This window comes from Gossypium hirsutum, chromosome A12 (genome assembly GCF_007990345.1).
Source record: "Gossypium hirsutum isolate 1008001.06 chromosome A12, Gossypium_hirsutum_v2.1, whole genome shotgun sequence".
Taxonomy (NCBI): Eukaryota; Viridiplantae; Streptophyta; class Magnoliopsida; order Malvales; family Malvaceae; genus Gossypium; species Gossypium hirsutum.
This window is the reverse complement of record NC_053435.1, coordinates 57,073,998-57,088,232: the sequence shown is the minus strand read 5'-3', so window position 1 is coordinate 57,088,232 and position 14,235 is coordinate 57,073,998. Positions and strand designations below refer to the sequence as shown.

The 14,235-nt window shown below is 31.5% G+C and overlaps 1 protein-coding gene and 1 long non-coding RNA gene across 4 annotated transcripts; both read left to right on the top strand.

Annotated features, from left to right (window-relative positions):
• The first annotated feature begins 239 nt into the window (after nt 1-239).
• LOC107920138 (mannosyl-oligosaccharide 1,2-alpha-mannosidase MNS1) lies at nt 240-3,635 on the top strand. The gene is made up of 8 exons (XM_041084149.1): nt 240-328; nt 489-554; nt 711-882; nt 1,358-1,447; nt 1,711-1,832; nt 1,935-2,000; nt 3,100-3,153; nt 3,426-3,635. The coding sequence occupies exons 1-8, from the start codon at nt 240-242 to the stop codon at nt 3,433-3,435; spliced, it is 669 nt and encodes a 222-aa protein (XP_040940083.1). The 3' UTR covers nt 3,436-3,635.
• A 1,009-nt stretch (nt 3,636-4,644) lies between these two features.
• Nucleotides 4,645-12,927, top strand: LOC107925831 (uncharacterized). Of its 3 annotated transcripts, none has more exons than XR_001692074.2 (7): nt 4,645-4,916; nt 5,245-5,384; nt 8,031-8,091; nt 8,172-8,253; nt 8,608-8,703; nt 9,925-10,004; nt 12,682-12,927. It is a non-coding gene; the product is annotated as an uncharacterized lncRNA (long non-coding RNA). The 3 variants fall into 3 exon arrangements; XR_001692071.2 differs by having other exon boundaries at nt 8,608-8,728; XR_001692073.2 differs by having other exon boundaries at nt 4,728-5,045; nt 8,608-8,728.
• The last annotated feature ends 1,308 nt before the right edge of the window (nt 12,928-14,235 follow it).

Below are 14,235 nucleotides of genomic sequence, written 5' to 3'. Positions count from 1 at the left end.
TGCTTCCGTTGATTATTCTGTCGTCATCGCTTCCTTGTTAAAGCTTTACGTAAGTTTCATTTACTAGATGACCTTTTAATTTGCGTAAGAAACTCTTTGATCATCTTATTTCTCTTATCATGAACAATTTGAGATTATTAATAATAGATAGGGGCAAATTTTTATCATGTGATGCAATTATGTTTCTTCATTTCTCTCTCTCTTCCTTTCCTCAACCTACTGTCTCCTTTTTTTCTTATATGTTTGTCAAGCATTTGATTGTGGCACATGCTCTACTGTTGACGATAGCTAGGATGTTGTATCCTGGCCATTTGAACAATTCTGTCTTGTGATCAGTGGTGCTTTGTGGAGCAAGGAAGCATTTGGTTGCTCCACCAATTTCTTCTATCTTGTCATCATTTTCTAAGCACACACAATATGTATACTGTTTTCCTGGAAGGCTTATGATTAAATTAATACTGATAGGTAAGTTGTGCTGATATTTGCAGGTGGGTTGCAAACACATTGGATTTTAATAAAACCTATGATGCCAGTGTTTTTGAGACAACCATAAGGTTGCATTTAACAGGTTTATATATGTATTAATTGTTTTATCAGGAAAATTTTATGAGTCATGATCCTTTTCCCCCTTCTGAATAGTTTTTTTTTTACCTTTTAATTGACACTCATATTGTACTAATTTGTCTTGTCTATTCTAATTGAATATTTAGAGTTGTAGGTGGACTTCTGAGCACATATGATCTTTCAGGCGACAATATTTTCCTTGAAAAGGCTAGAGATATTGCAGATAGATTGCTACCTGCATGGGATACTCCTTCTGGGATCCCGTATAACATTATCAACTTGGCTCGTGGAAATGCACATAACCCTGGCTGGACTGGGGTATGTTTTTTGCATTGCTGCTGTTAGTCTTTAGTATCTTTGATGCTATAGCAGTAAAAAGTTATTTTAAGTTCTATGAATAAGCAATGTGGCTGGGTCCTTGTTCTTTGTCTTCAACAACATTTTGAAGACATGATGGATCATATTTTGGTTAGAGTGGACTTATGTAGAAGCATTTATTTATCTGATTCCTATACTTGAGATTGATGCTCAACTGCATTGACTTGAAAACTGTTATTTGGTTATCCAACAAATACAATCAGGCACACTAGAGATTATTCTGTGTCTGTATTTGACAAATCATTGTTAGGCCTTTCATTATCCTTTATATGGTAGTTTATGTCATTCCATCAGTAGAAAAATTACCTTCTAAGCAGTAAGCACTACTATGTGACTTGGGGGCTGGTACTTGATATTTATTTTTTACATATACATTATTCATTGAGTTTGATTTTTTTCACCCTTTATTCCCTAGGGTGATAGTATTCTTGCAGATTCAGGGACAGAGCAACTGGAGTTTATTGCTCTTTCACAAAGAACAGGAGATCCCAAGTATCAGGAGAAGGTAAATGCTTCTCATGTTTATTCATGCTTATGTTACCTCATGTTTTTATAATTTTCATGCTAGGATTGCTTAGTTCATAGGTTATGTCCGCATCAAGCCAATTGCTAATCTTATTTCTTAGAAGTTGGGTTAAATTATATTAACTAAAGATAGCTGAAAGGTCTTAAGTGCTGGCCTTTAACAGGAAAAAGGATATTTTAACTTTTAAGTGTGTATTGGTTGCTGAGGTGGTTGATTAACTTGCTTGTGCTTTGATGTATAAGGTGGAGAAAGCTATTGTTGCGCTTAATAAAACTTTTCCTGCTGATGGTTTGGTTCCCATCTATGTTAATCCTAACGATGGCACTGCTTACGGAACTATAACCTTTGGTGCTATGGGTGATAGGTCTTCCCATTTGAAACTTCCTCGTCCTTTTTTTTTTCTGGCTTCATATTTCATCAAATTTTTTATTCAATGTTTTGCATAAAATAAATCAGTTTATTGCAGCTTCTATGAATATCTGCTTAAAGCCTGGATTCAAGGAAACAAAACATCATCTGTAAAACCTTATAGGTGAGAATCCCATCATCTCTCACCTCTCCATTTTGTTTTTGAATTGCTGCCATTGGTAATTGCTTACGGTCATTCATTGGATGATAAGATCTTTTTTGTTTGAAAGTGAAGATTTTGGAGTTATTTTAATGTACGGACATGGAAAGTACTTACTATCTCTTTTCCTAATACTTCTCCCTTTATGGAAGTTTGATCAAGAATAAACAGGAAACTGTTTGCAGATTTTGCTTTTCTTTTTCTGTACAGTATGGGGGCTTGGTTTTTTTATTCCATTTTTGTTATTTATGATCTCAAGTTTCTTCATTTGTCCAAAAAGCTCTTTGTTGGAACGGTTTTTGCCTTTGCATTCTTTGCTTCATAAAATTAAGAAATTGAGTTCATGCCTATGATTTTCTGATGATACATATGACTGCATTGTGTTGTTTGCTAATGGGGATGAATATGGGGGAATTAGAGGCCAGTGGTTTGTTATGTATTAACTGAGTGCAACTTACTACATGTATGATGTTAGGCACTGAATTTACTTAATATGGTTGGTTTTATGGTTGTGCCATGACTGCTTCCAGCATTCTTGAAAAACAAAATGCAAAGGGTTTAAGCTTCTCATATTGTAATGAAAAGAGGACACTTGCTGGTTGGGGGTCTTTTATTAGGAAGAATTATTGAGGTGAGAACTAATTTCAGATAATGAGGGAAATGAAGAGGCAGTTCAGTGTAGGTTATTGAACTTGGAATTGGGTTTAACGGTTTGTCGCCTGGTATCATACAGAACAAAGAAAAGTCATGAATCCTTTGAAAGCTTGGCAATTGGATTTAATAGTTTCATAGTTCCCTCTTTTTGCGTTCTTAATTGCTGCTTTGCTTTTAAATTATACTGCTACAATAAAATATGAAAGTTACTATTAGAAGCATGTTTCCGATCATCCAACTGTGACATCTTACGTGTTTATGTTTTTGAGGGAATAGTGAGAGGTTTGATAGGGCTCATGGATGATGATTGGTGTATGGTTGTGTTGTGCTTTGATATACTATATTTAGCTATAGCATAAATATTTTTCCAAAAAAAAAAAGGTTGATCCGAGCACTTTTTGCATTACAGGTTCTTTGTTCCAACACTTCCACATCGCATTCGTCCCCCATTTGCTCATTACAGGTTAGTTTTCTATTGGTATTCATGGTTTTGTTTGTATGTTTTCCCTGATTCCATGGCTGTATTGCTGTAGCAGCTTCTGGTGTTTCCCAAATGAATATGGTTATGGTTAATTTCTTTAGCAGCTTCTGTAGCAGCTTCTGTTGTTTGTATTTTTGTAATGCTCATTAAAGCTTGTTGAATTATGGTTATGGTTATTGCTGCATAATTATTGTTCTTTTTTGAATTTAAAATAGGTTATATGTTTTTACTAATAGGTAACATTTTTTTTAAAGAGCATTATGAAGCAAATCAGTAGGAGTATTGCCTCCGAGGTGGTAGTTCAGCAGTGGTCAGAAGAACATCAAAATATGGAAGAGAGAGCTTCAAACTTATATTCAGTCTTATGGTCAATTGAAGGTTTAACCGACGATCAGCGGTATGATGCATTGAGTAAAATTCCCGACCATCCAACTCAAATGATCGTTTTCTTTAGTTTACCTTCAGTTGCCCGATTGGAATGGGTTAGAAGATTTCTTTCTTACCATTAAATATCAATGTTCAAACTTTTTGATGTTGTAAAACTATATAACATATGGATTATAATGTACAATTTCATTTTCATCTAACCTTTTCTTAATATAAGTTAATTATGTTCAAGTTATATATTGATTTTAGTAAATTCATATAAGAACATTTTATTATTAACAATTTCATGAAATTATATATCACTATTAAATTATATTTAATATTAATTATTTTAAATTGTATAAATTCATATAAGAAAATTTATTATCAAGAATTTTATGAAATTTTATATTATTATTAAATTATATGTAATAATTATTATTTTAAATTATACAAATTCATAAAATATAATTTATTAGTTATAATTATTTTAAATTTTATTAAATCATATATTTAAATTAAAATATATTTAATATTAATTATTTAAAATTTTATTTTATAGTATCATATATTATGATTTGAGTAAATTCATATAAGAATATTAATTATTAAGAATTTTATTAAATTATATATTTTAATTAGATTATATTTAATAATAATTATGTTATTTTATATTTTACAGTATCATATATTATGGTTTGAGTAAATTCATATAAGAATATTAATTATTAAGAATTTTATTAAAATATATATTTTAATTAAAATATATTTAATAATAATTATGTTTAAATATGATTAAATTATTTATTATTGATATTAATAATCTTATTAAAATTTAAATAAAATAATTTACCAAAACAAATTTCTGCTAATTATTAAGAATTTTATTAAAATATATATTTTAATTAAAATATATTAAATAATAATTATGTTTAAATATGATTAAATTATTTATTTTTGATAATAAATAATCTTATTAAAATTTAAATAACAATAACAATAATCATTTACCAAAACAAATTTATGCTAAGGGTATTCTGGTCATTTTAGTTTTCTCCATTATGCTATTACACCTCTATTACATTCAACCAAACACAATTTTACTATTACGCCTCTATTCCATTACATTCAACCAAACAGTTGATTGGCTATTACACCTCTATTCCATTACACCTCTAATCCAATACATCTCTAATCCAATACAGCGAACCAAACGTGCTCTTAATTTTTTCCCCTAAAAATTTTCCCTCAAACCCTAAAATTTCACCAAATCAAAATCCCAACCCATCTCTACATCATCGGACCCGACCATCTACTACATGGCCGTCGACTCGAGCATCTACTGCGTCGCCATCACAGTCCTCTGCTGTAACCAATCGGTAAGCAAGACATAGTGAGATTAACCCAAAACCCTCACTCAGCTCTTTTTGCCATCTTCTTCTCGGTTCTCATTCGCCTCTTTTGGCGGAACATCTTATTGTTTCGAGGGGCTGTTGTTTAGTTTCAAGGTTTTTTTCCGTTTTCCTAATCCTCTTTTTAAAATAAAAAAAAATATATTTTCCTTCTCTTTAATTTACTTTGGTTGATATAATCATCTGGAAAAAGTGTTCATATACCCTCATGCTGGACCATACACATATGCATGAGCTTCCAATAATGGAAAATTGTCTTCCTAGAAATTCCTTAACTAGTGCTTTGCATTTGCAGAAATTATAGGCTCGACTTCCTGAAGCACGGGTTATTTATTACTCTGCAACTGGGGCATCTGAACCAGACAATATGGGTTATATGATTAGGCTTGGTCTTTGGGGAGGAGCTGGGTTTCCCCGATTTCCAGAGTTTTTTAGGTTTAATCTTTATACCCTCTAATGACAGTTTTTTTCGTTCCATATTCCATTTTTTTATACCTTGTCATATTCCAGTCAAATATTTTGTACAACCAATAAAATTAGTACAATTAATTAAGGTTATGGTTTGTCAGCAAGGGGAAAAAAAGAATAAAATTAAGGGTTATGGTGAGGAAGAAAGTACAGTGATAACTAGATTGTTTTTTGCTCACATTACATTTAGGTTATCTGCTGACTGGGAATTAATTTATCTCTTATTCTGTTTTCATGATATTTCATATGTAGTTTCAAAATACTTATAACCCCCATCCCCCCTCAAACAAAATCAGAAGTAGATATTCATAATTCTTTACATTTTAAGTGAATTTGTTGATTTTAAACCTCGAGGGCATGTCAAATATTAAACTACTGAACCTTAGCACATCAAATACTTTCGGTTGGAAACTCTACTCACCACCTGCCAATGATATGATGCAATATCAAGTAGCATCATTTAGCAAGAGAAATTATGGATTTTAACTGAGCTATGCAAATGCCTGATGATTCTTGTGCTACTGTGTCTTTGGACTTGGTAAATTGATTCTTTATATTTGAATCAATTATCCCTGTGGTTTTTTATTATGTCTGAATTGATTTTAGTTTGTCTTTGGCATTATTTTCTGTGTGAGGAAGCATGATGATTCATCGACCATTTACAGGATTGTCCTGCGGTGAAAATTGTCTTATATTGGTTAGAAACTTTTAGATGTTGTATTATTGGCTCTTAGATTTTTGTATGAATGGTGGTCTTCAAATCCTTACTTTTATAGGTGGTTTTCTTATCTAAGATGTTATTTTTTTCTATTGTTGTTCTTTCATCTCGGTTTTGCATTTGTAGTCCATAGATAAAAATTGGTTATGAATGTATTTAGCAGATTCTTTCTTTGCTGCTGAAAACAAAGATGTGAAACAAGAAAAAGTACAGATGTTTTATTCCATATATACTTGTTAAGAAGGGGTTTTCTTTATTTACAGCCAGAAAACTAATTCATTAATATTTTGAAAAATTTTGCTTATTACTGCATTGAAATTTGTTTTTAGTGCAAATTAAAGTTTTTTTTTTAAAAGCATGTTTGTTGTTGGAAAATGTGAATTTGTGCACCATTGAATTCTTGTCTTAAGATTGACATTTCATTAATTTTATTTAGCTATAGTCTTTTTCAAATTCCCTGTTTTCTCTTTCATTCTTTTAGTACACATTAGCTTTTCTCTCTCTCTCCATAATTTTTTAAAAATCCCTTTTAAGTATCTCCTACTAAGTGCTAAATCTACAACAATATCTCTCATTTTCCCTAGTTGTCTTTTTCATGTTTTAGATTTTTTTTTTCTATAATCAGATTTGGTTTTTACTTGAATTCATTATTCTAGAATTGCTATCTAGTATTTTATTTTCCCTAGGAAAGTTTGAAAAATGTAATGCAAGATCAGATTTAAATAGCTGAAGTGGATAGGTGTGACTTTGAATGGAAGATGAAAGTGTAAAATATATGGAAAAAGATATCATGAACATATTTAAACTAAATTGTTGTTTCTAAATTATTGTTTGTCATTTTCATTCTTAATATTATATGACTCTGGTTTTTTTCTTCAGTGGGTTAGTGAGAAGGGGGCATTTTAGTTAATATAAAAAAAAGTCAGGGGGGAAAAGTGAACATTCAGAACCAACCAGGTGGTTAGTGTCTTTTAGGGTTATTGAGAGGGGGGGTTTCTGGTTTTCACCCTTAATTTTGTTGATCAATGTCACAGCTGTATGATATTGAAGTGCTCAAGAGTCTTTGCCACAAGTACATTATACATGATATTGAAGTCAAGAGTCCATGTAACATTGCTGAACATTGAATTTTAAGCACTAGAAATCACTTAATAAATACCATATCTAACATTGCAATTAGACAAAATAATGAAAAAAAACTTTGTTATGCTAGTTGCTTTGCTACAATTCTATTAGCATGGTGCAACAATAATGATAAATTTTTCACTCTCTATGTATTTCACTTTTGTCCTTGTTTTTGCATATGATTAATTGGATTTCCAATCTCTGCCCTTTCTCTTTTTCTCTGTAGGGTTCGCAAGTATTATTTTGAATATTTACCATCACACATTTTTTCCCTATTTCTGAATTCCTTGTCAAATTAAAAATTTTACGTTTTTATCCTTAATGTTCAAATTCTTTTAATGATTGTATTAATGACTCTGTATATTATTTCTATTTTGCGTTCTAAAATTGAGATTATTTTAGGCACATTTTTTTTCGCAAAGTTATCAATTTATTTATGAAAGAAGAAAAAAATTGCCTTCTGCAATTTAAAGTCATTTTTGCTCCATGTAACCTTCAAAGAAGCCCATACTGTGAAAATACTAGCTTATTTACATGTAGAAATAAGTTTTTGGCATTGTTATTAATAAGCAGCAATCGAATCACAAGTCAATACTGAGATGTACTACTTAATAATTGTAAATATCTAGTATTCTCCAATCTCGTTTATGACTTTTCATGTCATATGTGCCTGCTTGAGATCTAGTATCTTTTGGTTATGCACTTCTTAAATTGTTTCCCACTAGTTAGAATTTTGGTTGAAACTTTCTGTAAAATGAATATTTTCACAGTTGCTTTAGACAAAGGAGGTGTTGGGGCATTGGAACTTGTTGCAATGGACATGAAAGCAAGGTAAAATGGTTAGAATGTCTCTGTAAAGTAGTTACTGGATAAATTTTTTGTTTCTTACACAATCTTCTTCCAAATTTCAGGGGAATGTATGTATGTCGTACCCTGAGTTATAAGGGAGCAGAGTTTGAGGTTATTGAAGCACCGTTAGAAGTTGAAATGGAGGTATGTAAGTTTATTTCAATTGCTTCCTAATGAAATTGTTTTTTGAATTATAAGTAAAATTTGAAAATAGTTTTGTCCCTCTATCATGCTAAAATTTAATATTTAATCATTGTACTTTGATTTGACATAATTTAATTTAATCGTTATCTGTTAGTTCAATCAGTTAGTATTGTTGAATCTATCAAAATGCTGATTTGAATTTTATTATTAGAATTTATATATTTTTAAAAATATAAATTTTAGCATTTTAACCATAATAGTTAATATTGTTAATTGACTATTGAATTAATTGATTAAATTATATCAAATTAATTGAATGAGCTCTTTGTCATAATCATTATTGTTAATTTGCAGAAGGCACATAATGACTAGCTCCTACCTCTACGAATGCTTGTGGGAGGCATTGCAGCAGCGAATAAGGATGATATTGATCAACATGCAATTGACACCGTATGTGCTCTGAATCCGAGTTCAGGTGTGACTTTTAGATATTTTATGTGCAAAACAGTATTAGAATGCCTTATGTTTGTATGTTAGTTGAGCAGATTATAGATAGAACATACAGTAGGATCAACTAATTAGTTGATCAAAAACTACACCCTGTTTTGTAATCGCCTGCTTGCATATTTGCATATACTTAATAATAATCTCGTGTCAAATAATTATTCTATTTTTTATTTAATTGTTTTGTTTTCAACATTTTATTTTTATTTGAGTTGAAAGAAGAAAAACACGAATTGCAATTTTGACTTAGTTAATGAATTTAAATAATCAATGTTGATATTTCACATGGGAATAGATATTCAAATATTATATTTTACATGGTTATGATTTAAGTTCTTATTTCATTTAAGTAACTTCATTATAATATCTTATTTTATTGATATCTTTATATTTAATCTAATTTTTATTATTTATTTTAGTTTTGATTCTAAATTTTTATTTTTATTTTAATATTTAAGACAACATGAGTTCTAACTTTTGGATTTTAATTGTGTTATTAATTTATTATTTTAATAGAAAATTTAATTTCATTAATATTTTTTATTTATCCTTAAAAATATATAGTTTAAAGTTCAAGTTTCAAAAATAAAACATAATATAATATTTATCATAAAAATAAATATTATTTAATTAAAATATATTTTTTTAAAGGTCATGTTCTTTAGCGGCGTTTTTTCCAGGTCTGTTCTATAGCGGCGTTTGTGGGAAAAGCGCCACTAAAGGTCAAGTTCTTTAGCGGCGTTTGTGGGAAAGCGCCGCTAAATATCATGTTCTTTAGCGGCGTTTGTGGGAAAACTGCCGCTAAAGGCCATGTTCTTTAGCAGCGTTTGTGGTAAAAGCGTCGCTAACGGTCATGTTCTTTAACGACGTTTTTTTACATAAACGCCACAAAATATTAGCGGCGTTGTCTTTAGCGGCATTTTTTACGGCGCTTGTAAAAGCGTCTCAAATAGTTTTAACAGCGCTTATAAGCACTGCTATAGCCCAAAAAAAGCCGCTAAAAGCCTGTTTTGCTGTAGTGTATGAACTGGGATATTTCAAAATTTGTTTTGAAATGTTTGATTTGTCAGCAAGTCAAAGCTGAGCATCAAGTGTCGTCAGGTTTATTATAGTCTATTATGATTCCTGAGTGGAAATGAGATAGAGTAACTATGGATTTTGTTTCAGGTTTTCCCCTAACTTTGAAAAAGAAAGATGGTATCTGGGTTGTCGTTGATCGACTAACGAAGTCTATTCATTTCGTACCGGTAAGTACAAATTACTCACTTGTTAGATTAGAGAATTGTACATTTTTGAGATTGTTCGGTTACACAGAATGCCACTATCTATTGTTTCGGATAGAGATCCAAGATTCACTTCACAATTTTGGAAGAAACTACAAGAGGCATTAGGTACAAAGCTACATTTCAGTACCATTTTTCAGCAATAGATGGATGGTCAATCTGAGAGAGTTATTCAGATACTTTAGGATATGTTGTGATGTTGTATTCTTGAGTTCGAAGGTACGTGAGAAAAGTAGTTTCTGTTGATTGAATTTGCCTATAATAATAGCTTCCAATCAAGTATAAAGATGGCACCATATGAAGCTCTATACGGTCGTAAATGTAGAACACTATTGTACTAGACTGAGCTTAGTGAAAATAAGATTCACGAAGTTGATCTGATCAAAGAAACAGAAGAAAAAGTGAAAGTAATTTGCGATAGTTTGAAAGTAGCTTCGAACCGACAGAAATCTCACGCAGATTTGAAATAGAAAGACATTGAGTTTCAGATCGGGGATAAAGTGTTTTTAAAAGTGTCACCAAGGAAAAAGATATTACGTTCGGTCGGAAAAGAAATTGAGTCAACGGTTCATCGGACCATATGAGATTATTGAGCGAATTGGGCTAGTGGCTTATCGGCTAGCATTGCCGTCTGATTTAGAAAAAATTCATAATGTGTTTCATGTATCAATGCTACGATGACATAGATCCAACCCTTCACATGTCATTTCCCCAATCGAGTTGAAATTCAATCAGATATGTCATATGTTAAAGAACAGATTAGAATTTTAGCTCGTGAGATCAAAGAGCTGAGAAATAAGAAAATTGCATTAGTGAAAGTATTATGGCATCGACACGGGGTTGAAGAAGCTACATGGGAACCAGAGAATTCTATGATAAAGCAATATCCAAACCTATTCACTAGTAAGATTTTCGGGGACGAAAATCCCTAAGGGGGGAGAGTTGTAACAACCTGGTTTTAGTTAAACCGGAACATTGGTTTTGGAACCACAAATTCAATGTTAGAAAATTATTTTAATATTATTTTATGTGTTTACAGCATGACAGCATGTATGTGTGAAAATTTCGTGAGCTAATTTTATCGTTTAATAGCTCAATTTGAGAAAAATGACTAAATCGCGTAAAATGCAAAAGTTGTATTCTATTTGTTAAAAGTGTTTAATTGCTATGATTCATTAAACCAAAGGTCCTTATGATGATATTAGACCATTGATAATGGGAATGGTCATAAATGGCCATGTATTAGGTGATTTTATAATGGTTTCATTAAGGTTAATTTTGGTATTTGGTAAATAAAGTTATTATTAATAAAAAAAATTTAATTTTTGTCCATCTTTATTTCATCTTGGCCTAATATTAAGGTAGAAGAAAGCCATTTATGGTGTTTTAAGTTTCGACACATATTAAGCTTGATTAAGGTACGGTTTTTGATCCGTTTGTGATGATTTCTGCGTTTTTGTGATCGTTGCTTTGAGTACTAGCTAGCCCGTGCCATAATTTTTTTAGTTTTTTGGTGATTTTGTGAATTTCCTTTGATGAATGCTTGAGCTTTTGAATGGTTTTACGATGAAAAAGGGAAGATAAATGTTAGATTAATATGTTTTGCTAAGTGATTTTGGAAAAAAATGCGTTTTAGGGATTAAATTGTGAAAAGTGTAAATTATGTGGTTGAAATGTGAAATAAATGTGAAATATGGGCTGCTAGTGGCACTATGGTAATTCGGCCAAGCATGAGTTTTGTCAAATTTGGTGTAATTTGTGTTTTTATGAAATAAGGACTAAATTGAATAAATGTAAAACTTTAGGGGTTAAAGTGTAAAAATGCCCAAATAAGTATTTTTTGATGAAATTGAATGAATAGGTGATTAAATGAGTTAAATTTGAATTCATATAGATCAAGAAAGAAAGAAATCAGATTTAGATAGGGGAAATTGAAAGTTGTAAGTAGTCATTCCGATCCGTTCATCGTATATACGAGGTAAATTCATATGCAAATAAATACCTTTAAATTGATTTATAAATGTTTAATGGTCATTGAATTACTATGAATGTTGAACAAGCAAATACGAGCAAGAATTGACGAAGTTGTGATATTCGAAAGTCCTGTACGAACCTTAGGAATAGTATAGGATACAAATGTCATGACATTAGAATTACCGAGATGTGATTACATGTAAGACCATGTCTAGGACATTGGCATTGTATTGTGATTACATGTAAGACCATGGTTGGGACATTGGCATTGTTATATGATTTCGTGTAAGACCATGGCTGGGACATTGGCACCGATATGTGATAACATGTAAGATCATATCTGGGACATGGCATAGTATGAGCTATATATGATTTCTGAGTATCCTTAACGATTCTGAAAGGTTTAATGGGAAAAGTCAAGTCGAGAAAGAATGTGTAAATGAGTTAAGTGACTCAGGTATGTATGAGATTCATACAAGTATTGAAAAGTGAGATATTTGATGAATTCACTTATGAAATCGAATATGTATACATTTGGGAAGGTTTGTAAGCTTATATTTGTTTACTCATGTTGATGGAAATGATATTGATTCATGTATAATTTTATTTGTACATGGCTTACTAAGCTTTTAAAGATTACTTTGTGTGTTCTTTCTTTATTTCATAGATTATAGAAGCTAGCTCGGACATTGGGGATCATCAGGAACCGTCATCACACTATCGACTACTTGTTGGTACTTTTAGATGCTTCGTAAATATGGTATATGGCATGTATAGGCTAGTGATGTGATGATATGTTTTGAGTTATGATATTAGCCATGAGATTTGGCTTGTAAATGTTGGTATGTATTTGGCCATATAAGTTGGCTTAATTCATAAGTTTGATAAGTAATATAAGATGCATATAATGTCTTATCTTTTGGCAAGTTTAGTATGGATTCATGTGTTTGCTATATGGTTAATTGATTTGGCTAATTATTAATGATGTGTCATGGTTGAGAAATGACATGTTGTGAATTGGTTTTAAGATGATGAATTGATATGTTTCGAGACATGAAATAGTTAATAAGATGGTGAGAAAATGCATATAGAAGTTAAGGTTATGGCATATTGTTTTGGCATGATTTTGGTTATGGATTTGAGTAGTAAAATGGATGGAATTTAAATGGTATGAAATGTGCATGAAATGGTTATTTTTGGTTGCCTATTGTATGTGAAAATAACGCCAAATGAATGCTTTTAGGTACATGAATGATAGGTAGGAATAATGGCTTAAATCAAGCCTATTTTCGTGCCATACGGTTGAGCACATGGGTGTGTGACTCGACCGTGTGATCCCTGAATCTTAGTTAAACAAGTCAGAAAGTTATACGGCTTAGACGCACGGGCATGTCTGGTAGCTGTGTGAGGCACACGGCCTGTTCACATGGGCATGTGAACCTTGTATGCATGAAAATTTTTTAAGTTTTCCAAAGTTTTCAAATGTTATCGATTTAGTCTCGAACCTCTTCCAAGCATGTTTTAACGTCTCGTAGAGCCTTATAAGGGACAATATGATTATGTTTGATTAATTTTTATGTGGTAATGGATTCATGTATGAGAAATGTATGTTGTATGCTGTAATTGATCGGTAATGCCTCGTAGCCCTATTCCGGCGACGGATACAGGTTAGGGGTGTTACAGGGTCGTTACAAAAAGACTCAAACACAAGACCAAAGGATACATAGAAACTTAACCATTGAACCAACAAGCTCATTCTTGACACAAATTAACACATAAATAAACTTAAGTCGACAGTTCAATCATAATAGTTGAACCAAAAATAACGAAATTTCTTAAAAGCGAGACTTGAACCCCTAACCTCAATCACACAACAGAACACTTAGCCACAGATACAGATTGAATTATTAACATAAACTAACAACAATAGTTCAAAAATTCGGGGCATTACACCTACGTTCCCAACTGATGATTAAGGGTTAGATAAGTTAAGCTTGTAACCTCCAATTATTTTGAGTTAGCTGAGTTAAGCCCGCAACTCCGAAATAGCTTGTGGACCTACGTTCCCAATTGATGATTAAAGGTTAGTTGAGTTAAATTTGCAACCTCCAGTTATTTGAGTTAACTGAGTTAAGCTCACAACTCCGAAATAGCTCGTGGACCTACGTTCCCAGTTGATGATTAAAGGTTAGCTGAGTTAAGCTCGCAACCTCCAGTTATT